Genomic DNA, 24,719 nt, shown 5'->3' with positions numbered 1-24,719 from the left:
ACACACCTACTCATTCAAAGGTTTTTCTTTATTTTTACTATTTTCTACATTGTACAATAGTAGTGAAGACATCAAAACTATGAAATAACACATATAGAATCATGTAGTATCCAAAAGAATCAAAAATACTTTCTTCAAAGTAGCCACCTTTGCCTTGATGACAGCTTTGCACACTCTTGGCAAATGATATCAGATGAAGACAACCCACAGTGTTATGAAGTCAGTGTCTACAACTACAGGCAACGACACCGTTAACTCCTGCAACATAAGGCAAAGTGACACTTTCTACTGAATAAAGAAAAACCTGGTGCCACAATCAAAGTGACTTTTCTATTTGTGGAGAGGTCTCCCTTCTAAAATAAGTCTTCTGACCTCAACGGCACTTCATAGAGTGAGAGAGAGAGAGAGAGCAAGAGAGAGAGAGAGAGAGAGAGAGAGAGAGAGAGAGATAGAGATAGAGAGAGAGAGAGAGAGAGAGATGATGTATATACACTGAGTGTACAAAACATTATGAACTCTTTCCATTACATAGATTTACCAGCAAGACAAAATATTAAAATTGTCAAGACCTGCAACACTGCTGTGTTTTTCATGCTCAACAGTTTCCCGTGTGTATCAAGAATGGTCCCCCAACCAAAGGACATCCAACCAACTTGACACAACTGTGGGAAGCATTGGAGTCAACATGGACCAGCTTCCCTGTGGAACACTTTCGACACCTTGTAGAGTCCTTGCCCCAACGAATTAAGGCTGTTCTGAGGGCAGGTCAATATTAGGAAGGTGTTCCTAATGTTTTGTACACTCAGAGTATACGGGATGTATTTCAACGTCGGTGCTTGGGTCGTGTCAGCGGATGGCACGCTTGGCCATGTGATTAAACCCCTTCCTCACACCTGCTGAAAGGGATAGGTACCATTCATGTGTAAACTGACAGAAAGAGAACCCCGCTATCTAAAATGAATCTTTGATTGGGTAAGGAGGTGGCTGAAATGTCCTCTATTGTGAGCATTTGATAATAGAATAAGCTAAAAGCTGGGCTTTTAGAAAGCGTTTAAGAGAAGGAAGTACAGTATTTTCTCGCACACTATTTATAGTAAGGAATACTTTATACAGTGCCTTATTTCAGTATTGTATACAATACATTGAAAATGTAAGGGCATGTCGTCTCTTCAGCCTGCAGCACACACACTGCATGCCAATGCCGACCTCCCCAGCTCCTCTGATATCACTGTGTTTTATCTCTGGAACATCCGATGTCACTGGGATGATGCCTATTAACATGCAGTCTGTTGTTGTCGACGACGACAGGAGATTTACACATTTAAGTAAAGGCCCTGTTGTGATGAAGAGATACTTGTTGGTCTATTCTGCAATTCTCAGCTATCTGTTGGAGCACCACCTCAAAGGGACGGTTTGAATTTGTATCATACTGAGAACATTATTTCAAGCAAGTCAAGCAAGGCAGACATGACTTCTATGATGTCAGTTGTTGGCACTATAAATGGTTTTCAAAGATCAGTGCTAATGTTTTCAAAATGTTTAAAAAGAAATGAATATAGGACCAACGGTTTATAGAACAAATGTATTGTGTGTGTTATCCATCGTCACATGCCCTATGAATCGAAGAAACAAACATATGTAAACCAAATGTCTTTATTAAAGATTAAGAAACTCCAAGCAGCATATTCATAAATTAAATGAGTCTCCCTAGATGTACTATTACAGACTGTATGATATGATAGCTTTTTTAAATAATATTTTCTTTCATCTTGTGATGTGGGCATTGATACAGTAAGGGGGGGGGGGGGGGGGGGGTACACAGTAAGGCAGTGAAACACACTACACCCTTACAATAATGTGGGACTTCCCTTTCACCACTGTTAGCGGATCAGAGGCACGGGTTGTATGCAGAACACAGTGTAAAATGAGATCACTTTGGTTCACAGTATTTACAGGTTTACAACCTCTCCAATTTCGTTTGAAAAGCATCAGCGGGAAAACGGGTGACGCGAAACACTTTGCGGTATGATACCTCTGTTTATTCTCATGACATCCCTTCCTTCTCGTTCTTTGCTTCCCTTCAATGGCTCTGCGGGGTGATTTGTCACATTTTCCAAGAGGTAAGGACAAACCGTTTTATTGGTATGAGATCAGCTATCAGTACTCCTGGTACACAATGTGTTGTGCATATAGGATGTGGCGGACGACAAAACAATCTGACATTCACTATCTCACTTCCTGGCAATGAGTTCTTCAGTATGACAGGCTAAAGGAAAGAAACAGAAAGTATACTGCAGGACATAATTGCATTTTAATTGCACTTACGAAAGTCTTGGTAAAGTTTCGCAGTTCATCCTTAGTTGGAAATGTAATGTGAACTGCTGCTCTGCAAAGTGCACAGGTTAATCGATGGGAAAATGCTGTTGGTTTTATGAACAGAGTTCCATCAGTATTTAGACAGTAGGATATGTCACCTGTACTGCTATTACACTGTAATAGTTCATCATTTTGATATCACTCCTTTATCTTCCATCTACCTTGGTGATAATTACTCCATTACAAATGATAAATATGAGACATAACAATATTATATATCTACTTTTCTCCATCTGCAGTTGAAATTACTTTACTGCTCTGAAAGGAGACAAACTGTATACAATGTTTCAACAATAAATCCTTCAGTAAAAAATGTACACATATTTTTCTAAAATTAGCTTTTTTGTTGTTGTTAAAAATAACATTTTTCTGTTTTAAACATCCCTCCCACACAACTAAGGAAAAATATGGTATACATTGGCAGGGACATGATTCAGTCATGATTTCTGTCACTTAGAGCTTTCCTTTGAACATTCTCCTAACGTAAGCCTATCTAAGGTCTGGCCTTAGCAATGTGAGATGTTTGACTGATGTTATGCTGTACACGGCACCATTAGTACCACTAGGACCACCTTTGTTTGGTGTTGGGGGCTGACTGACACTAAATCTCCCTCTGCCTTTGACAACATAGGGCTGAAATTGAGCTCTATGAAATACCTTCCATTTAAAAAAATATGTAGAACTCATAAAAGACAATGTTTACTTCAGTTTCAGTCTTTATCAATGATTCACTAAGACTCTTAAGATGGAAGTTACAATCTATCTGCAATATTAAGCTGATCTACCCCCTAAAAAACAACAACTTTTAAGTAGGAAAACAAAAACACCTTGAAAAATGTATATGTCTTACAAACAAAATTAATCCATCTATTGGGAATATTCTCCTCTGATACTGCTGTATAGATATGGTTGTTGTTATAGTGGTGCATAACAGTTGGTGTTTCATATTATGTCTCTATGGTGCATGGCCATCTAAGAATGAACTGTGGAGAGACATCTTTTATTTCGGCACTTAGAAAACAATCACAATGAATTTGCGTCATTATTCATATAGAACAAAATTGACAAAGCCATTCAAACAGTCGTTTTTTTTGTATCTTTTTTTTGTTGATATCTTTTTTTTTTTGTAACTCAACTCCAAAATGAGAATATTCAAAATACACTTTTACTTAACTTCGTTCTCTCAGTATTTACAAATATATACAAGTAACATTTGCTGTTCTTTTGACGACGTTGGTTGTTCAACAGGTAATAAAAATCTCATATTTCTCGTTTGTAGACTTTTCAGATTTTTTTTCTTCCGATTTTTTTTTCAACAATCCCCCAGAAAATCAGGTGAGGGGAAAGACGTGACGTTGAGATGGCACCATTAGATGGATGTACTGTGGGTGGACTCAATGGCTTCTGGGATGGGTCCTCCGGGAACTCCCTGATATGACATTGGCATGGGCGTCTTGGCGGGACTCTGTCGGAACAGCCCCCCGTTGGGAGCTCTGTGTTTGCACTGAATGGAGGGGATGGTGGAGCTGCTGAGGGGGTGGTGGGGGAGGGTGCTGCCAGGACCCTGAGCTAGTGTCCGACCCAGGCCCACCCCATGACCCTCCCCTGGGAGATAGGCGCTCACAGACAGGCCCGTGCCCGGGTAGTTCCGCACAGACTCCAGCTGCTGGCTGGGCTGCATGCTGCCGATGTCCAGCGCAGAGATCTCGATAGACGGGCCGGGGATCTGCTTGTGCGCCATGTCCTCGTCCATAAGACTGTTCATACGCCGATGCACCTGTTCCAGATTCACCTCCTTGTCCTAGAGTGTGAGAGAGAGAGAGGGGGAGGGAGGGACACAGAGGCTGAGATGGGCTGTTCCACAGTGGGGTTCTCAGGCTTTTCACCAGCTCCATATATTTACTTCCACTCTACCTTCCTTTTTTGAGGTAGATTGTTTCCCAAGCCTCTTTGATTGTTTCACTCAACATGCTGATTGGGTAATGTCCGTTTTAAGTGCCCAATTGGAATTGAGGAGACTCAATTACAGGTGTATAGAATGTGCACCTTGAAATCAAACTTGGCCAGTGGACATAGACAGTTTGATGTTTAGTAAAGGTTGTCAAATCTTTGACAGACGACACCAATACTGGAGCCAAACCACATCCTGACCTCTACTGACTTTTCTAGGTTGCCATGCAACCTTAGGCTTCTGCGAACCCACTCAAGCATTTGTGGACAGGAAAAGTAACCTAAGGATACGAGGCATTTCTGAGGCTACAGTAAGTGCAATGTAATGCATTACATGCCACATTAAGACGGTCATAAATGAACAACGCATTGCTGGATGCTACAGGAAATATAGTACATTGTAAAGTTGAAGTATTATATTAAGTGCCATATTAAGATGGCCATACATGTACAACTCATTGCTGATGCTACAGTATATTGTTGTAAAGTTGAGGTAATGTAGAGTGTTCTACCTCTCAATTAACTACCGATGTAGAATCGATTTGATATCAGATCAATATATTGAATACATCTGAGTGCTGAGGGTGACAGATACTGTGTCTTTGGATGACTGTGGTCACGCATACGGGTTAGAAGATAATTGACACTTGAGAGGTTGGTTGCTGACAAAATATGTTACACCAGGACATCTAGATAGAGGACAAGATGCTTTAGGGTAGCAGGAATCACTAGTCAATCGGGAGAAGAGTCCTGGCACTCGGAGGCTACTTTGTCGGCAGACACAGCTTGGCTCCAGTAGTGGTCTGACCAAACGATTATATTAGTTCAATTTTGAAGACGAAATCCATGTTGACCTTATGTGCAGTACATATACAACACAATACATTGCAGAGGTTAAGATTCTACATATGGAGCACAAGCCCAACCAATGAAAATATGACATGTTTTGGAATGATGACAATCAGAAATGTGAATCTACGATGACGGGTGATGATTTGTTATTCTATGCTCGGCTACTGCATGCTCTACACATGAAAGAAAGATTTGATTATATTGCACACTGGGAAATGAAGAACTCCTATATTTCAATCATCTTTATGTGATATTGGAGAGTAGGAACAAGCCTACATGCAATTTTAGGGAAACTCTCTAGTCTAGTGACTACCCTAATGCATTGGAAAGACTACGCAATAATAATGGATGTTATTTGGCAACATAGATGCAGAAATACTTTTAAAAACTCCTCTCATACTGCCAGACTGTATGTGTTAGAGCTTAGTCATTTAACCATCAGAAGACATGCACTTTCAATGGGATCAGTGTTGCATCAAACCATGTAACTAAACTCCACTGTGATTCTACAGCGCATCGACTACTCTTCCTCTTGTCAATATCAACTGTCTCTCAGAAGCACATTCTACCACAGCCTCCCAACTAAAAGCACAAAACTTGTCTTCTAGGGGAGGTCCTAAATGTTATGAAGCACACTTGATAAAAAGCCACTTAATCCATCTTGATAGATCAATGTCAAGTGTTATTACAGACAAGCAACAGTGTTTCCCATATCAGCTTGAACCTTCCGGAATGTACAAATATGTATCTTGATATGATTTGTTCTGAAGACTTTATCAACAGAGACGTCGATTGTAGGAATTAATTTACGACAGTATCAATCCAGTATCATCAAAAACTCCAAAAGCTAATTAAAACATCTCAGCCAAGGCTATTGTTTTAGCAGACTGGCGCCTCATTAAAATATCTTTATAATCTCACCGCAATGGTGGCACACCTAAACAAATAGCTGCCTCAAATTAAACCACTGCATCGGTGTTTTAATAAGAGTGTGTTGATTTAATTTGAGAGGAAATAAAACCATGCTCTACAGTGTGAAAGCTTTTGTAATGCAAAAACAACTCTTAAAACAAAACTATAAAACCACTCTATCCATCCATGCTGAGCCTGACATTTGCTTGAATGACTCATCTAGGCTTGAGTAAGCTGTTTTCAAAATGGCCTCCGTAGGTCCTGTATTGTGGTTGTATTGTGTGTATTGTGGTATTGTGGCTGATCTCTGTATCCACTAACTGTGTCAAACTTTCCGAATGCATTTAGAGATATGTATGCATTTACAAAGGCTGTAATAAGGAGTCCTGCACCGCTTATAACAAGTGTTATAATGCACTGTCTATAGTATGAGGCACAATAAAATGTCATAATGAGGTAGTTCATAGAAAATGTCACTGAATTAACTTCCTCTTATTCCCCATACAATGTTTCTACGTGAGGGTGAGAGACAAGCCCTCGTCATGCATCCAACCACTACGAAGCAACTAACCAAAAAAGGGAGAAGGAACAGAATGTCAAAATAGGAGGATTGCCAATGATGGGAAAGATGGTGTTGTGGAGTTTTAGATCAAGATGGCCCCCCAAGCCCAGTCGGACAGAGCAGAGTGCCCCTTTAATGCAGCAGCACAAATCAGATCTTAGGCGCTCTATTCTGACCTGTGTCAATAGCTTCTGCTTCATCCCAGTCTCTTTCTCTCTCTGTCCAAATGTCCTTCCTCCCTTCCGATGAAGCAGTGGTAATGTCATTATATATCAATGGACCAGAAACCCTTGCCAGTCTGTAATCCTTAGTAACCTGCACGAGATCATAGAACAGTCAAGAATAAGAACGGATGGATGTCTACATTGACATATAATAGCAATAAGCTGTCACACAGTGAATTACTAGGGATTATAAACTGGGTTGTTCGAGCTCTGAATGCTGATTGGCTGACAGCTGTGGTATATCAGACCGTATACCACGGGTATGACAAAACATTTATTTTTACTGTTCTAATTACGTTGGTAACCAGTTAATAATAGCAACAAGGCACCTCTGGGGTTTGTGGTATATGGCCAATATACCACGACTAAGGGCTGTATCCAGGCACTCCGCGTTGCGCCGTGCATAAGAACAGCACTTAGCCGTGGTATATTGGCAAAATACCACACCCCCTCGTGCCTTATTGCTTAATTATGGACTGGGTTGAACAGATATAGTGGCTCTTATTGCTGTGGGGTGACAGACCCATGCAAGTGTCCAGTTTCTGCTCAAACTTGAGTTTAGAGATCCATGTCAAGCCTTAACTTGTCTCATGTCACATGCAGGGGGAGAGTAACTCATGTGAGAGGTCTTGATAGACATAGAATTAGAAATTAGAATAGTAATTTAATAGGATCTCTATGTTGTTAGACATGTTGACATCATCGCAGTAACTTGAGTGGATTAAACTCCTAAGAAAGGCTTAAAGTGTTCTGGCAATGATGCATAAGGTGTCATCAGTGTAAATCAGCTTAGCAGGCACTTATCTGGTGAAAGTGTTACGAGAATCAATGAAAAGTGTTCTCTGTGGTAGGCAGTGTGAATGTGTTTACAGTTCAGGGTAAGGAACCTGTCTTGGTAATCAATGGGTTTTGAATATTTCAGGAATACTACATTTACGGGGAACTTAAAACAAAATCGATACTGACGTCTTCTCAGAAATGTCATATTTAATATTTGCCTGATTCAAATTGACATCAAATAGATAAATGGATTTATTCTGAAATAATAAATATCAAAAGGTGTTAAAATCTCCCTTTGAAAGTGTAATCCTCTGCTGATCGAGCAATCTGGACATAGTTCATTAATTTCCCTACAGAGAATCTTGCTTAATTGAAATTGCCAAAACTTTGGCTCAGTTAAAAACGTTTTGACAAGGACTCAGTACAAAGTATGTGATTGAAAAATTAGCTGGGCTCATCAATGTTCAAAATCAGTTACATGTTAGTAAGAGATTTGTGAAAAATGCAGGAATTGCTTAAGGCAATTGGTTGGGCAGTTTGTTATCATGAAGGCAGCTAAAGGGTTTATTGATGTGATTAACATATATCAATGAATATGTTCAAATTCAAAGAGTTTCCGAAAAATACCAATAATCAAGATGGAAATATTAGTAAGAAAATGATAAAGGGGATTTGTCTTCATTTGTGAGCTGTGTGAGGTACATATACCATACAAAAACAGATGGATTTGGTTTCAGAGAATGGGAAGGTGATAGATAGGAGGGACCAAATTGTATTTCAATCTGAGCACAATCTACAACTGTGTGTTCTGCAGCTCCACTAAATCGGGGCTGTGGTCTGCAACTAGATCCTTAAAGTAGAGTGTGGTAGTGTCCTCCCCCTGCTGCCCTGGCCTCCGGGCTCTATGCTCGGTCACCTCTTTGGGCTGCTCTTGCCCGCAGCGGTTGCTGTTCCACCACATCTCCAGGCCGGCAACCAGGCAGGCCAGCAGCAGTCCTGCGGCCAGGACGCAGAAAACCCCGGCGAAGCTGTGTAGTTTCAGGGACCGCCCGTCTGGCGTGGCGTTGGAATGGCTGTTGAGGTCGCAGCGGCCCATACGCGGCCACCACTTCTGCTTCAGGATGTCCAGATCTCCTTTCTCCTGCAGCTCCAGGATCCTGCAATGAGGGGAAATATCTGGGTGTAAGAGGATCCTAAAGTCCTTATTCCTGTTACCCTTTGTGTAACAGCCTTCAAACTTAGTACAACAAGAGAGGAAGCTTTCCTGAAAACAGACTGTTGTACTAAGTTTGAAGGCTGTTAAACAAAGGATTTTAGAAATAAGGACTATAGGACCCTAGTTCCATTATAATTACCATTTGTATGCTATCATGGCACTAAAGGAACAATGAAAAATCTTCTGCAGATTAAAGCATTAATTTGTGACCATTCCCACAGCACAGGGGTTTTAGTGAGATTTGTTGAATTATGCCTGCGCAGTGAATTAAACCCCCACAGTAAACTTCATTAAACCTCAGCTTTTGTAGTCCTTCACAGACACAAATTAAATCCAAAATAAAACAAGAGTGAAGAACTGCTTAATTAAAAGAAAAGGAGCCATGGCGAGGAGGGAAAGACCATTATCAGAGTACCGCCCCTGTGGGCAAACAGTCATTTCTGAGATGAAAAGGAGCACATGGTGAATTTGTAAGGTTATGGATAGACGAGGGCGCGGAGGGAGGGAGGGCGGGAGGAGAATGGATGATGATGATGGGACAGGGGACGGTAGCAAGTAAGATGAATCTGTCTCTGTAGAGGAGATGACATCCTGGTTCAGCCTGTTATTACCCCTGAGCATCCCAGCTGTCCTCAAAGCACATTACCATCCCACCACCACTAATTCTGTTAGCCCAGGATTTCCCAGCCAGATATTCATCCAGGCCATCATGAGCAGAGATAAGGGGACAGTGTTCAGTTCAGTGTTGTGGGGATAGGCATTATATGGGATCTTCCATGGAAGGACCTCATTGCTTAAGCTCTGACCCCGCTCTTCCCCTGCATACTGAATGTGCACTCTGAAGGGATCAGGCGAAGAACACCTCGGAAGATTGGAGAAGATTTAAGTGTTCCACCGCATTGACCTCTGGTGATTTATCAAAGGTGTGGGTGTGTGGCTTCCATGAGCCCCAGATCAAACCTGATCTAAGCATGACTAGCTGGTTGACACTGGTTTTGCTTTGTAGAAAGATCATTGTCCCTATCCTAAGACCTGCATTTTAGTCACTAGAACGGCAATTCATTCTGGTTGTGGAGTTGGGATGGCCCTCATCGCAAACAACAGAAACTGTTTATTTTCACTGAGTTGAACAGAGTTAGATTTCTTAACTAAAAGATAGTGTGACTAAATATTTTGGGTTGTTTTCACGGATGCTTTGGAACTCTTATACCTGAGAAGAATCAATACAATATATGTGGGAATGTAGTCAAGACTCAGGGATTTTGGGATTCATTTTGGGGATATCCTTGGCCAATATCCTTGTCCAATACACAGTTCTAATTGGTTACATGTGATTATGGAGAGATTTAGACAATCAGCATCTAAACTCTGCCGGCTTCTGTTATCTTCGCAAAGGGATCAATTTGCAATGGATAATACAAAGAAGAAAAAACTGCAACTAAAAGACCAAAGATTTTCAAACGTTTGAAGACATTGCCCAAGTATTTCAATCAAATATTAACCTTTTTCATGGAAGTAATTAGCATAATCATATTACCTCATATTGAATGATTCCTCTTTAACTCAGCTGGAACATAAAACGTGTTTATGATTGCAACCTGGGCTGATATAGTAAAAAAGTTTAACTTGCCTTAAGGATAAGTTGCAATGATCCCCTACTCTGTTATTCAAACACATCAAGTGTGGTTTAGTGAGAAGTAATACAAAATAATAGCATTATATGACCATATTCTAACTGTGCTACAATGTATTCGTCTGATAATATATAATTGCATGGGGAAACACCATGTAAATATACAGTGGGGAGAACAAGTATTTGATACACTGCCGATTTTGCAGGTTTTCATACTTACAAAGCATGTAGAGGTCTGCAATTTTTATCATAGGTACACTTTAACGGTGAGAGACGGAATCTAAAACAAAAATCCAGAAAATCACATTGTATGATTTTTAAGTAATTAATTTGCATTTTATTGTATGACATAAGTATTTGATCACCTACCAACCAGTAAGAATTCCGGCTCTCACAGACCTGTTAGTTTTTCTTTAAGAAGCCCTCCTGTTCTCCACTCATTACCTGTATTAACTGCACCTGTTTGAACTCGTTACCTGTATAAAAGACACCTGTCCACACACTCAATCAAACAGACTCCAACCTCTCCACAATGGCCAAGACCAGAGAGCTGTTTAAGGACATCAGGGATAAAATTGTAGACCTGCACAAGGCTGGGATGGCTACAGGACAATAGTCAATCAGCTTGGTGAGAAGGCAACAACTGTTGGCGCAATTATTAGAAAATGGAAGAAGTTCAAGATGACGGTCAATCACCCTCGGTCTGGGGCTCCATGCAAGATCTCACCTCGTGGGGCATCAATGATCATGAGGAAGGTGAGGGATCAGCCCAGAACTACACGGCAGGACCTGGTCAATGACCTGAAGAGAGCTGGGACCACAGTCTCAAAGAAAACCATTAGTAACACACTACGCCGTCATGGATTAAAATCCTGCAGCGCACGCAAGGTCCCCCTGCTCAAGCCAGTGCATGTTTGCCAATGACCATCTGGATGATCCAGAGGAGGAATGGGAGAAGGTCATGTGGTCTGATGAGACAGAAATAGAGCTTTTTGGTCTAAACTCCACTCGCCGTGTTTGGAGGAAGAAGAAGGATGAGTACAACCCCAAGAACACCATCCCAACCGTGAAGCATGGAGGTGGAAACATCATTCTTTGGGGATGCTTTTCTGCAAAGGGGACAAGACGACTGCACCGTATTGAGGGGAGGATGGATGGGGCCATGTATCGTGAGATCTTGGCCAACAACCTCCTTCCCTCAGTAAGAGCATTGAAGATGGGTCGTGGCTGGGTCTTCCAGCATGACAACGACCCGAAACACACAGCCAGGGCAACTAAGGAGTGGCTCTGTAAGAAGCATCTCAAGGTCCTGGAGTGGCCTAGCCAGTCTCCAGACCTGAACCCAATAGAAAATCTTTGGAGGGAGCTGAAAGTCTGTATTGCCCAGCGACAGCTCCGAAACCTGAAGGATCTGGAGAAGGTCTGTATGGAGGAGTGGGCCAAAATCCCTGCTGCAGTGTGTGCAAACCTGGTCAAGACCTACAGGAAACGTATGATCTCTGTAATTGCAAACAAAGGTTTCTGTACCAAATATTAAGTTCTGCTTTTCTGATGTATCAAATACTTATGTCATGCAATAAAATGCAAATGAATTACTTAAAAATCATACAATGTGATTTTCTGGATTTTTGTTTTAGATTCCGTCTCTCACAGTTGAAGTGTACCTATGATACATATTACAGACCTCTACATGCTTTGTAAGTAGGAAAGCCTGCAAAATCGTCAGTGTATCAAATACTTGTTCTCCCCACTGTATATATATATACCATGCAGACAGCTTTGCATTAGAAGGGCATTAAAATCGTGCATTAAGCCTCTGTGAATGACAGCCTCAAAACTGTAGTAACTCCCCAGCTAACACATTCGGTTCCTTGGATATTGTGGGAAAGTATGTTTTTGGTTTCACCTTGGTTGTGGGAACGAAGCCATACTTTCCCTGACCGGTAAAACTGAACGTTTTTTTAAACGTTCTGACAACAGAAGTGAACATTTTGCCGAACATAACTTCCTTAAAACTTTCACTGAATATTTCAATAAGACTTTTAACACCACTGCTAATTTATTTTGGTTTTATATTTATTGAACTCGAAGCACAGATAGGACACATGGAAATTAATTTCCTTAGGCATTAATCATTCAAAAACATTTATTTGTTATTGTGACACAACATCAGATGGATTTGAAACTATGATCTTCTGTTCTCGATCCGAGAAATGAGTCCACTGCGCCTCCAGGATGGAGCTAGCATGTCATGTTTGTTTTAAGCATACAAAGCTGTTCATTTTAGTCTATTCAAACAGACCCCATTTCAAAGAAAACAAGCACTCATTAAGATCAGGTGTGGCCAATTAGGATATCACACCTGAACACACTTAACAAGATAATCCCAGTCGATATTAGATAGAACGTCATGGCCCTGCCCGCCTGTGGGGAAAACAACCTGTTGTCTGCTTGTTTTAGTCAATTACAAAACTACATTTAAGAAAAGTACAACATGTCTAAAGATTACTTTTCAACATTTCCTGCTCCCGAACGTAGGGCTTTTGTAGAGCTTCCCTCATACCCCTTTTCATGACGGTGCTAGCAGCTACGTGAGTGAGTGCTACCGACCAGCTACCAACTGGAACGTTAAGCTAACCAAGAAACATATGTTTCTCAGAACATTATGTACTAGCTGGGTCTTAACCTTTATAAAGAGTATTTGTACTAATGCTTATACTACAAAGTGATTTTATAAAAACACTGTGGGCCTTTCGTTTCCCTCATCAAACTCCTCCTAAAATGGATGAGTATAACCACCGAATGACCTCTCAGCTAATTACGGCGCTCAATTCCCTCAGGCACCGTCAACCATCAGTGATTATATTTATGACTTTTATGAAGCAGAGAAAGTAATTAGGGATCAAAGTAGGTGTGCGTTAAACCATATGCACTTAAGACTTAGGATATTTCCCGAAGGAGATGGAAGGAAGAGATGGGGTGATGAAAGGAGAGGGAGAGGTGAGGAGTAGAAGATACTGTTTAGAACTGATGATAAAGTGATGGTATATCTATAATGCATAAATTTGTAATGAAACGAGGGAGTAGCACAAGGTTCCGAGGCCAGAATCGATCTTGCAAAGCCACACGTTACCTCTGCTCTAAGAAAGCTAGTTCCCTTTGGGGGAGTAATAATAATGCTTATCAACGCCAGGGTCGTTACAATATAGATGTTGTATAATGAGGTTGGTGGTGTTGCTCACTTCTGGGAGAAGAGGTCTCTGTAGGGACTCCCATGCTGCATGGCGATGCCGTAGCCTTTGCTGCTCATGCTGTTTCCTGTGACGGTAATGGTGCAGTCATCGTCCGTCAGTGCGGCGTACTCCACCACAGCCATGTCCCACAGGAAGGCATACGGGCCCTTCTTTGCCTGAAAAGGAATGACAATCAGTGACCCAGCTAATGATCAAGATGCTATACATGCTGCCTATACGATGACATTGTTTTACATGATAGAACCTAAAGGATGATAAATGTCAATGTAGAGCCTGGAGAAGGCCTATACAGTGCATTCGGAAAGGTATTCAGACGCCTTTACTTTTTCCACATTTTATTACGTTACAGCCTTATTCTAAAATGGATTAAATAGTTTTTCCCCCCTCATCAATCTACACACAATACCCCACAATGACAAAACAAAAACAGGTTTTTAGAAATGTTTGCAAATTCATTAAATACAAAAAACTTAAATATTACATTTACATAAGTATTCAGACCCTTTACTCAGTACTTTGTTGAAGCACGTTTGGCAGCAATTACAGCATCGACTCTTCTTGGGTATGACCCTACAAGCTTGGCACACCTGTATTTAGGGAGTTTCTCCCATTCTACTCTGCAGATCCTCTCAAGCTCTGTCAGGTTGGATGGGGAGTGTTGCTGCACAGTTATTTTCAGGTCTCTCCAGAGATGTTCGATCGGGTTCAAGTCTGGGCTCTACTCAAGGACATTCAGAGACTTGTCCCAAAGCCACTCCTGCGTTGTCTTTGCTGTGTGCTTAGGGTCGTTGTCCTGTTGGAAGGTGAACCTTCGCCCCAGTCTGAGGTCCTGAGCGCTCTGGAGCAGGTTTTCATCAAGGATCTCTCTGTATTTTACTCTGCCACTGAAAAACATCCCCACAGCATGATGCTGTCACCACCATGCTTCACCGTAGGGATGGTGCCAGGTTTCTTCCAGACGTGACGCTTGGCATTCAGGCCAAAGAGTTCAATCTTGGTTTCATCAGACCAGAGAATCTTATTTATCATGGTCTGAGAGTCCTTTAGGTGCCTTTTGGCAAACTCCAAGCCGGCTAACATGTGCCTTTTACTGAGGAATGGTTTCCGTCTGGCCACTCTACCATAAAGGCCTGATTGGTGGAGTGCTGTAGAGATGGTTGTCCTTCTGGAAGGTTCTCCCATCTCCACAGAGGAACTCTGGAGCTCTGTCAGAGTGACCATCGGGTTCTTGGTCACCTCCCTGACCAAGGCCCTTCTCCCCCCGATTGCTCAGTTTGGCCGGACAACCAGCTCTAGGAAGAGTCTTGGTGGTTCCAAACTTCTTCCATTTAAGAACGATGGAGGCCACTGTGATCTTGAGGACTTTCAATGCTGCAGAAATTTTTTGGTACCCTTCCCCAGATCTGGGCCTCGACACAATCCTCTCGGAGCTCTACGGACAATTCCTTCAACCTCATGGCTTGGTTTTTGTTCTGACATGCACTTTCAACTTTGGGACCTTATATAGACAGGTATGTGACTTTCCAAATCATGTCCAATCAATTGAATTTACCACAGGTGGACTCCAATCAAGTTGTAGAATTATCTCAAGGATGATCAATGGAAACAGGATGCACCTGAGTTTCATTTCGAGTCTCATAGCAAAAGGTCTGAATACTTATGTAAATAAGGTATTTAGTTTTAATACATTAGCAAAACATTCTAAAAATGTGTTTTCGCTTTGTCATTATGGGGTATTGTGTGTAGATTGATGAGGATTTTATTTTATTTTATACATTTTAGAATAAGCCTGTAACGTAACAACATTTGGTAAAAGGGAAGGTGTCTGAATACTTTCCGAATGCACTGTATGTGGGAACGACTGTGAATATAGTATCTAATGAATATGCAGAACCTTGGTAAAATAGAAGTACTTCAATCCATTTCCTGTATAGGTTTCTTTTCTAGGTTGATTCTAGGTTGATTCTCGTTGTAGACTGGGCTATTTGTTTACTTGCTCTTTTGATACAAAAACCTTTTAACTCAGAGAAAAAGGTATCTGACGTGTGTTTTGATGTTGTCTCCACGTAATTGCTACCTCTTATTGCACATCTTATGTTGTTAGTCCTCAATGGACTGACCCAGCAACATACTGCTACAAAGGCAGACATTGTCTGTTGACTAACACAAATACATCTGCCGTTCTGCTAAAAGGCTCAGTTGGCTGAGTTTGAGAAAAAAAAGGCTTTGTTTTGCAGTATAAAGACTAAATGTGACAGGAAAACACAGCACCTCTGTTTCTCTCCTCTAGATTGTCAAAATGGCTGCTGGTAGCTAATTGAAATTGACTGCATTGGAGAAAATAAAATATAATGCAAGAATGCTAATTAAAATGTGTACACAGACCGAATTCGAAGACATATGTCATATTACGTCTTAGCATATTGGCAGGCAAAGTACTGTTCTTCCTTAGCTATTTATTACAGGCAGTTTATGAGATTAACCAGTGTAATTGGTACAAATGTCACAAAACAGCACTTGCAGTTTATTCAGACTGATAGATAGTCAAAGACAATGTTGAATTTGCCTGTCTAATTGGTTTTAAATACTTTGGAGCTACAGGCACACTATTGAGCGTGAACAGTATGACTCCATACTGTTGAATTACAGTGAAACGACAATGGAAAGATTGATTATTAGGTTTTTTCGCCAAATATTAAACCGTTTTCTCTTTTCGTCGACATCCACAGTAGCTAAGCAAAACAACCTAAAGTGATTGCCAGCCTGTACTCTGGAATCCTCTCTGTATATACCTGTCTTGTCTTTGTTAACATACCTTGCGGATGCCCTCTGAGGGACTGGACACAGAGTAATCACGGCCGTTGTTCTTACTGATGGTCCTCCACAGCTCTGCGAATGTGCTGTCCTGCTCCAGAGGGTTGGTGCCCTTGTTCTTGAAGTAGTCGTAGACGGCTGAGTCTCTCACGGTGCCGTAGGATACGTCCATCTGCCTGGACAGGTCCTGGAATGTCCTGTCAAGACATACATTTACATTTTAGTCATTTAGCAGACGCTCTTATCCAGAGCGACTTACAGTTAGTGAGTGCATACATCATTTTATTTAATTTTTTTCATACTGGCCCCCCGTGGGAATCAAACCCACAACCCTGGCGTTGCAAACGCCATGCTCTACCAACTGAGATTTTTCCCTGCCGGCCATTCCCTCCCCTACCCTGGATGACGCTGGGCCAATTGTGCGCCGCCCCATGGGTCTCCCGGTCGCGGCCAGCTACGACAGAGCCTGGATTAGAACCAGGATCTCTAGTGCCTTAGTCCACTGCGCCACTCGGGAGGACAAGACATACAGAGAAATACATCAAGTCAAGTGTATAACAAGACAGATACTGTATGTACAGTAAAGAATACTGTTAAATGTACTTTGGGTGCTTTGTACATGGGTGTAATTTGTAGATGGGTGTAATTTACACATTTCTGTTATCGTGTGTGACCACAGATTATACATTATATTGACCAGATACTCAAGTGGCTACTCTAACAATGAAAATAAATGTCTTCAAAAACGGAAGGCAGTTAGCCTGGGTACCAGTCTCTTTAGCGAATCCAGTCCCTGTACTCCATGTCACGTGCCAAAGACTCTTTGGCAATGACAAGGAGTGGCAAGGAGTGGAATGTTAGCTAAAGAGACAGGTACTCAGACTAGAAGGCAGTCGGGAGGAGGCAAGATCAGGTGGGACCATTCTAGCCAATGAGAGGGCAGATACGCTTGTGAACAACAGGCACAACACTGACATAAAGTGTTTTTTCTGAAAGTTGCCGGGATGTCACATGTCCTATTTATGTCAGTACACTCGTAACAACCTAATCATTATGAAACGTATATTCGATCAAATAAGCCACGTGGCAAATAAGCCATTACATATTTTGTTAAATACATTTTGAAAACTTTATATTCATGTCCAGCACCACCCCAACATCAACATATGTGAAAATGGCGCATTTCTATGATTTGTAGTAAAAAAGATAGAGGGAGATGTGTTTTCAATGACATCATCAACCAATTAGTAGACAATTAGTAGGCAATGCCTACTCATAATTGGTTAAAATCACACGACGCACACTAACGATATCATTGGAAACACTTATTTTCCTCTATCTTTCTTACTACAAAACATAGAAACTCTCCATTTTAAAATATGTTGATGTTGGTGTGGTGCTGGAAATGATGATTATGAAGTAGAACATTTTAGAACATTTCCTTTAACCAAATTTGATACTCTCTCATTGACCTTCATACAAAAACTCCTTGCTTGGTGAACGGAAAAAACGCCACCTGCTGGAGAAGACAGATTTTGGGCCCAATTATCCCTCTCGCTTCGCCTCTTCCTCTCTGGTGTGACTCACAAATGTAAGTCAATTACTATAGCTCATGCCTTGGGCCAATCAATGTAATTTTGTAAATGCCGGATCTCTATGGCAAGTTTAATCAAAATCGGGCCAGTGCTGTCTGAGATATCACGTGTGATTAACGTACGAACGAACAGACGGATGGAGACCGATCCACAGTCTCTCCACAATGTCATCATTGGGGACAACAAATCTATTTTGTAACAGTGCAAATTGAGGATAGGCCTATATAGATGTCAGATGTATGCTCTCAGTGTGAGACAGCTCCAGTCTGACAGGTGGACCAGCTGTTACATAGCAGTGCTCTGTTTAGACACTCGCTGTGTCATAACATATAAACAGTCCAGGGGAAATGAGGGCACCATTTTTTATGGGCATCTCTAGACAGGAAATAATGATGCTGATGAGTTGTTTGCTTATTAGTCAGTAAACACCCGAGGAAGCACAGGAAATAACTTAAGAGTAAAGCTACATTGTTTTAACATTAATGGTGGGGAAGTCTGACTTTTAATCAAAACCTACTCATAAAGAACTGAATATCTTTTGTGCTGGATCAGATCAGGGCATAAAAAAAAATAGAAATTACACACACCTCAGTTCTCAAAATGAGTGAGAAAAGCGGCTTTCATGCAATAAAGAAATTAGCAACACAAACCTCTAAACTTACAGAACAATCAAAGAGTGTCTAGAGCACGTCATGAATGATCTTACTTTATCCTGTAGAGCAATCTACACCCAAACCTTTCTTATAGTCGCCTTTCTATAAGGTGACATGCAACGTCAAAACATACTTTATAATCAGTTTTATAAAAGAGTGCTAACAATTCTAAATGAACTTGTTAACCAAAGGGAGTATTCACTAAGCTCGCAGGGAGTTTGGGCATAACTCGAAGCCTTGTGAGAAGCATTGTGATGCCTTGAAAGGTGTCTGATTCGAGTGTGCGATTTAATTAAGCTATTCATTACCAGCGACTGTTTTAGATTATATACTTTGTTACTTCGTTACCAAAACGTGCCAGAGTAATGAAAAGGAGGTGGCATGGCAAATGAATTGTACATCAGTTCGAAGATACACTACCGGTCAAAAGTTTAAGAACACCTACTCATTCAAGGGTTTTTCTTTATTTTTACTATTTTCTACATTGTAGACATCAAAACATCAAAACTATGAAATAACACATATGGAATCATCTAGTAACCAAAAAAGTGATAAACCAATCAAAATATATTTTATATTTGAGATTCTTCAAATAGCCACCCTTTGCCTTGATGACAGCTTTGCACACTCTTGGCATTCTCTAAACCAGCTTCACCTGGAATGCTTTTCCAACGGTCTTGAAGGACTTCCCACATATGCTGAGCACTTGTTGGCTGCTTTTCCTTCACTCTGCCATCCGACTCATCCCAAACCATCTCAATTTGGTTGAGGTCGGGGGATTGTGGAGGCCAAGTCATCTGATGCAGCAGTCCATCACTCTCCTTCTTGGTAAAATAGCCCTTACACAGCCTGGAGGTGTGTTGGGTCATTGTCCTGTTGAAAATCAAATGATAGTCCCACTAAGCCCAAATCCGATAGGATGGCGTATCGCTGCAGAATGCTGTGGTAGCCATGTTGGTTAAGTGTGCCTTGAATTCTAAATAAATCACAGACAGTGTCACCAGCAAAGCACCCTCACACCATAACACCTCCTCCTCCATGCTTTACGGTGGGAAATACACATGCGGAGATCATCCGTTCACCCACACCGCGTCTCACAAAGACACGGCGGTTGGAACCAAAAATCTCACATTTGGACTCCAGACCAAAGGACACATTTACACCGGTCTAATGTCCATTGCTCGTGTTTCTTGGCCCAAGCAAGTCTCTTCTTCTTATTGGTGTCCTTTAGTAGTGGTTTCTTTGCAGCAATTTGACCATGAAGGCCTGATTCACACAGTCTCCTCTGAACAGTTGATGTTGAGATGTGTCTGTTACTTGAACTCTGTGAAGCATTTATTTGGGCTGCAATTTCTGAGGCTGGTAACTCTAATGAACTTATCCTCTGCAGCAGAGATAGGTAACTCTGGGTCTTCCATTCCTGTGGCGGTCTTCATGAGAGCCAGTTTCATCATAGCGCTTGATGGTTTTTGCGACTGCACTTGAAGGAACGTTCAAAGTTCTTGAAATGTTCCGTATTGACTGACCTTCATGTCTTAAAGTAATGATGGTCTGTCGTTTCATAAAATGGACTTGGTCTTCTACCAAATAGGGCTATCTTCTGTATACCCTCCCTACCTTGTCACAACACAACTGATTGCCTCAAATGCATTAAGATTCCACAAATTAACTTTTAAGAAGGCACACCTGTTAATTGAAATGCATTCCAGGTGACTACCTCATGAAGCTGGTTGAGAGAATGCCAAGCGTGTGCAAAGCTGTCATCAAGGCAAAGGGTGGCTATTTGAAGAATCTCAAATATAAAATATATTTTGATTTGTTTAACACTTTCTTGGTTACTACATGATTCCATATGTGTTATTTCATAGTTTTGATGTCTTCAATATTATTCTACAATGTAGACAATAGTAAAAATAAAGAAAACCCCTTGAATGAGTAGGTGTTCTAAAATGTTTGACTGGTAGTGTGTATACAGTTGAAGTCGGAAGTTTACATACACCTTAGCCAAATACATTTAAACTCAGTTTTTCACAATTCCTGACATTTAATCCTAGTAAAAATTCCCTGTCTTAGGTCAGTTAGGATCACCACTTTATTTTAAGAATGTGAAATGTCAGAATAATAGTAGAGAGAATGATTTATTTCAGCTTTTATTTCTTTCACCACATTCCCAGTGGGTCAGAAGTTTACATACACTCAATTAGTATTTGGTAGCATTGCCTTTAAATTGTTTTAACTTGGGTCAAATGTTTCGGGTAGCCTTTCACAAGCTTCCCACAATAAGTTGGGTGAATTTTGGCCCATTCCTCCTGACAGAGCTGGTGTAACTGAGTCAGGTTTGTAGGCCTCCCTGCTCGCACATGCTTTTTCAGTTCTGCCCACACATTTTCTATAGGATTGAGGTCAGGGCTTTGTGATGGCCACTCCAATACCTTGACTTTGTTGTCCTTAAGCCATTTTGCCACAACTTTGGAAGTATGCTTGGGGTCATTGTCCATTTGACCCATTTGCGACCAAGCTTTAACTTCCTGACTGATGTCTTGCGATGTTGCTTCAATATATCCACATAATTTTCCTTCCTCATGATGCCATCTATTTTGTGAAGTGCACCAGTCCCTCCTGCAGCAAAGTACCCCCACAGCATGATGCTGCCACCCCCGTGCTTCACGGTTGGGATGGTGTTCTTCTGCTTGCAAGCCGCCCCCTTTTTCCTCCAAACATAACAATGGTCATTATGGCCAAACAGTTATTTTTTGGTTTCATCAGCCCAGAGGATATTTCTCCAAAAAGTACGATCTTTGTCCCCATGTGCAGTTGCAAACCGTAGTCTGGCTTTTTTATGGTGGTTTTGGAGCAGTGGCTTCTTCCTTGCTGAGCGGCCTTTCAGGTTATGTCGATATAGGACTTGTTTTACTGTGGATATAGATACTTTTGTACCTGTTTCCTCCAGCATCTTCACAAGGTCCTTTGCTGTTGTTCTGGGATTGATTTGCACTTTTCGCACCAAAGTACGTTCATCTCTAGGAGACAGAACGCGTCTCCTTCCTGAGCAGTATGACGGCTGCGTGGTCCCATGGTGTTTATACTTGTGTACTATTGTTTGTACAGATGAACGTGGTGCCTTCAGGCGTTTGGAAATTGCTCCCAAGGATGAACCAGACTTGTGGAGGTCTACAATTTATTTTCTGAGGTCTTGGTTGATTTCTTTTGATTTTCCCATGATGTCAAGCAAAGAGGCACTGGGTTTGAAGGTAGGCCTTGAAATACATCCACAGGTACACCTCCAATTGACTCAAATGATGTCAATTAGCCTATCAGAAGCTTCTAAAGCCATGACAACAATTTTCCAAGCTGTTTTAAGACACAGTCAACTTAGTGCATGTAAACTTCTAAACCCAATGGAATTATAACTGAATTAATCTGTCTGTAAACAATTGTTGGAAAAATTACTTGTGTCATGCACAACGTAGATGTCCTAACCGACTTGCCAAAACTATAGTTTGTTAACAAGAAATTTGTGGCGTGGTTGAAAAACGAGTTTTAATGACTCCAACCTAAGTGTATGTAAACTTCAGATTTCAACTGTATATATATATATATATATATATATATATATATATATATATATAGTAGTAGTAGTGTATATCAGCAATGACACATGGCTACCACTGGGATGGTCACCACAGCACTCAGCAGTCTATCTATGCTATGACAAGTTCCCAGTGAGCAGTGCATACAATCATTAGTTTGACAGTTCAGCAAACTGCCTGTATGTCTGGAAAATGCTCAAACTGAAATGGTTTTAGAGGTCATCCCTGCCGCAAACTTCACCTGTTGCTTACAATACCCTGGTTTAGAAGAAGAATTAATGCCAATTTGTAATAAAACGGTTATGTTTTTCACACATTACACCGGTTTTAAGGTCTCTGCACTGGCTGCCTGTGAGTTTTATAATTAATTTTAAGATTCTTCTATTGGTTTTTTAATTAATCCATGATTGTGCAACCCAATACATGTCAGATGCTTTAAGTTATGTACCCAGTATGTCCCTCAGGTCCTCTGGCACTGGCCTTTTAACTATCCCAAAGCCTAGGACCAAGAGGCATGGATAGGCAAAATATATTTTTAGCTTTGCATTTTCTTAGGGTGTTTTTTAGTCATTCAGTTTGTGTCATTCTTTTGTTTTTTATCTTATGGTTGTTGTAAATATTTCAGCTTTTATTTTCATTGTTTTTTTTTTGTTTTTTTTCCTGTAAAGCACATTGTGTTGCATTCCATGTCTGAAATGTGCTGTATAAATATAGCTTAATTTGCTTTGATTTGATTCATAGCTGCTATATCATATCTGATTAAAGGCACATGTTTGGTTTCCATTTTGGACAGCTTTAATTGAGGTACATCATAACTGATGGACACGTGGTCATAGGGTCTCATACACCTGGACGCAATATGTTCATACTTTTACATCAACCGACGCTTCAAGGGATTCAGTGACAACCGTTAGATGTGTTGCATTGAGCAGCAGATGCATCTCTTTTTTGGGGTGAGTGGATTCACAATAGGTTCAAATTAAACATGTCTATTTGACTATCCTCATTCAAGCGAATTAAAGCTAATAGCACATGTCAGGTAGTCTATTGAATTAGGGTCTTTGGCCTTGCCTGTCAGTCTTTGTTGGCCAGTATACTCTATATGAGTAGATTTTTTACTTGAAAATCAGAATCTTCCTAAATACTAAACCCTGTTATGGGTGTTATGGTATTCCAGAACTATAAATATAAAAGTCTCACATATTGAATGAATGTAAAGTATTTATTTAGTGGGTATGCGTTATATGGACAGTACATTAGGTCAAACATTGACCATTTAAATTATTTAAGATTACCTCAGTGGAAACTTGAAATGCTGTACCTTTTCCCTACACTGCCCTGGCCTCAATAGGACTGTAAGCACAGTTGCATTTACACCAACTCAATTGGTGGAAAAAATGAAAAAGTTAACGGATACTTTAATGCCCTTGCCCAATAGCAGATGACAGAAAGACACACCCCATAATGCACCTTCAAGAAGTAAGTAACAAAAGCTGTAAGCTGCAAGTAACTTCCTGATTTTACTCTGTTATCCAGACCCGTGTACATTGCTTTGTTTATTCCAGGGTCCATGTCTGGGCCACTTGAAGTACAGTGAAAAAAAAAAGAAAAGAGAAAAGCTCAATAAAGCAGTGTGATGGTAGCTGTACTGTTATTTGTGAATCTGGGATAGTGTTAGAAAAGCATAATAACCCTGTGGATCAGAGATCAATTCCAATCACTGTCACTGATTGCTCTCATTTGGCCACATCAATACATCCTTTTATGCTATGGTCGATATGTGTGCGTTTTCACAGAATTGATGGTGGAGGATAATAGCAGCATGATGACTGCTTGGGGGAAGGCAATAGCACCCAGATTTTGTCCGTGTAGAATACAGAGGGATATACACTGCCTTCAGAAAGTATTCACACCCCTTGACTTTTCCACATTTTCTTGTGTTACAGCCTGAATTCAAAATTGATTAAATGTATTTTTTTCCCTCACCCATCTACACACACTACCCAATAATGACAAACTGAAAACATGTTATTAGACATTTTTTGAAGTTTATTGAAAATACAGAAATATCTCATTTACGTAAGTATTCATACCCTTGAGTCAATACTTTGTAGAAGCATCTTTGGCAGCGATTACAGCTGTGTGTCTTTCTGGGTAAGTCTATAAAAGCTTTCCTCACCTGGATTGTGCAACATTTGCCCATTATTCTTTTCCAAATTCTTTAAGCTCTGTCAAATTGGTTGTTGATCATTGCAGACAACCATTTTCAGGTCTTGCCATAGATTTTCAAGTAGATTTAAGTCAAAAC

General features: G+C 40.8%; 1 protein-coding gene across 1 annotated transcript in view; it reads right to left on the bottom strand.

Moving 5' to 3' along the window:
* Nucleotides 1–3,745: 3,745 nt before the first annotated feature.
* Nucleotides 3,746–24,719, bottom strand: part of LOC311134200 (glutamate receptor ionotropic, delta-1-like) — a gene marked incomplete at both ends in the record, with an annotated part of 180,165 nt that continues 159,191 nt past the window's right edge. The window contains 4 exons of the mRNA XM_084167811.1: nucleotides 3,746–4,177; nucleotides 8,573–8,813; nucleotides 13,748–13,914; nucleotides 16,575–16,770. Of these exons, the coding sequence (XP_084023937.1) occupies nucleotides 3,746–4,177; nucleotides 8,573–8,813; nucleotides 13,748–13,914; nucleotides 16,575–16,770 (1,036 nt within the window). The remainder of the gene's footprint in view (nucleotides 4,178–8,572; nucleotides 8,814–13,747; nucleotides 13,915–16,574; nucleotides 16,771–24,719) is intronic.

Source organism: Coregonus lavaretus (genome assembly GCF_964263955.1).
Source record: "Coregonus lavaretus genome assembly, chromosome: 1".
NCBI classification, from domain to species: domain Eukaryota; kingdom Metazoa; phylum Chordata; class Actinopteri; order Salmoniformes; family Salmonidae; genus Coregonus; species Coregonus lavaretus.
This window is presented reverse-complemented; position numbering and strand designations above follow the sequence as displayed.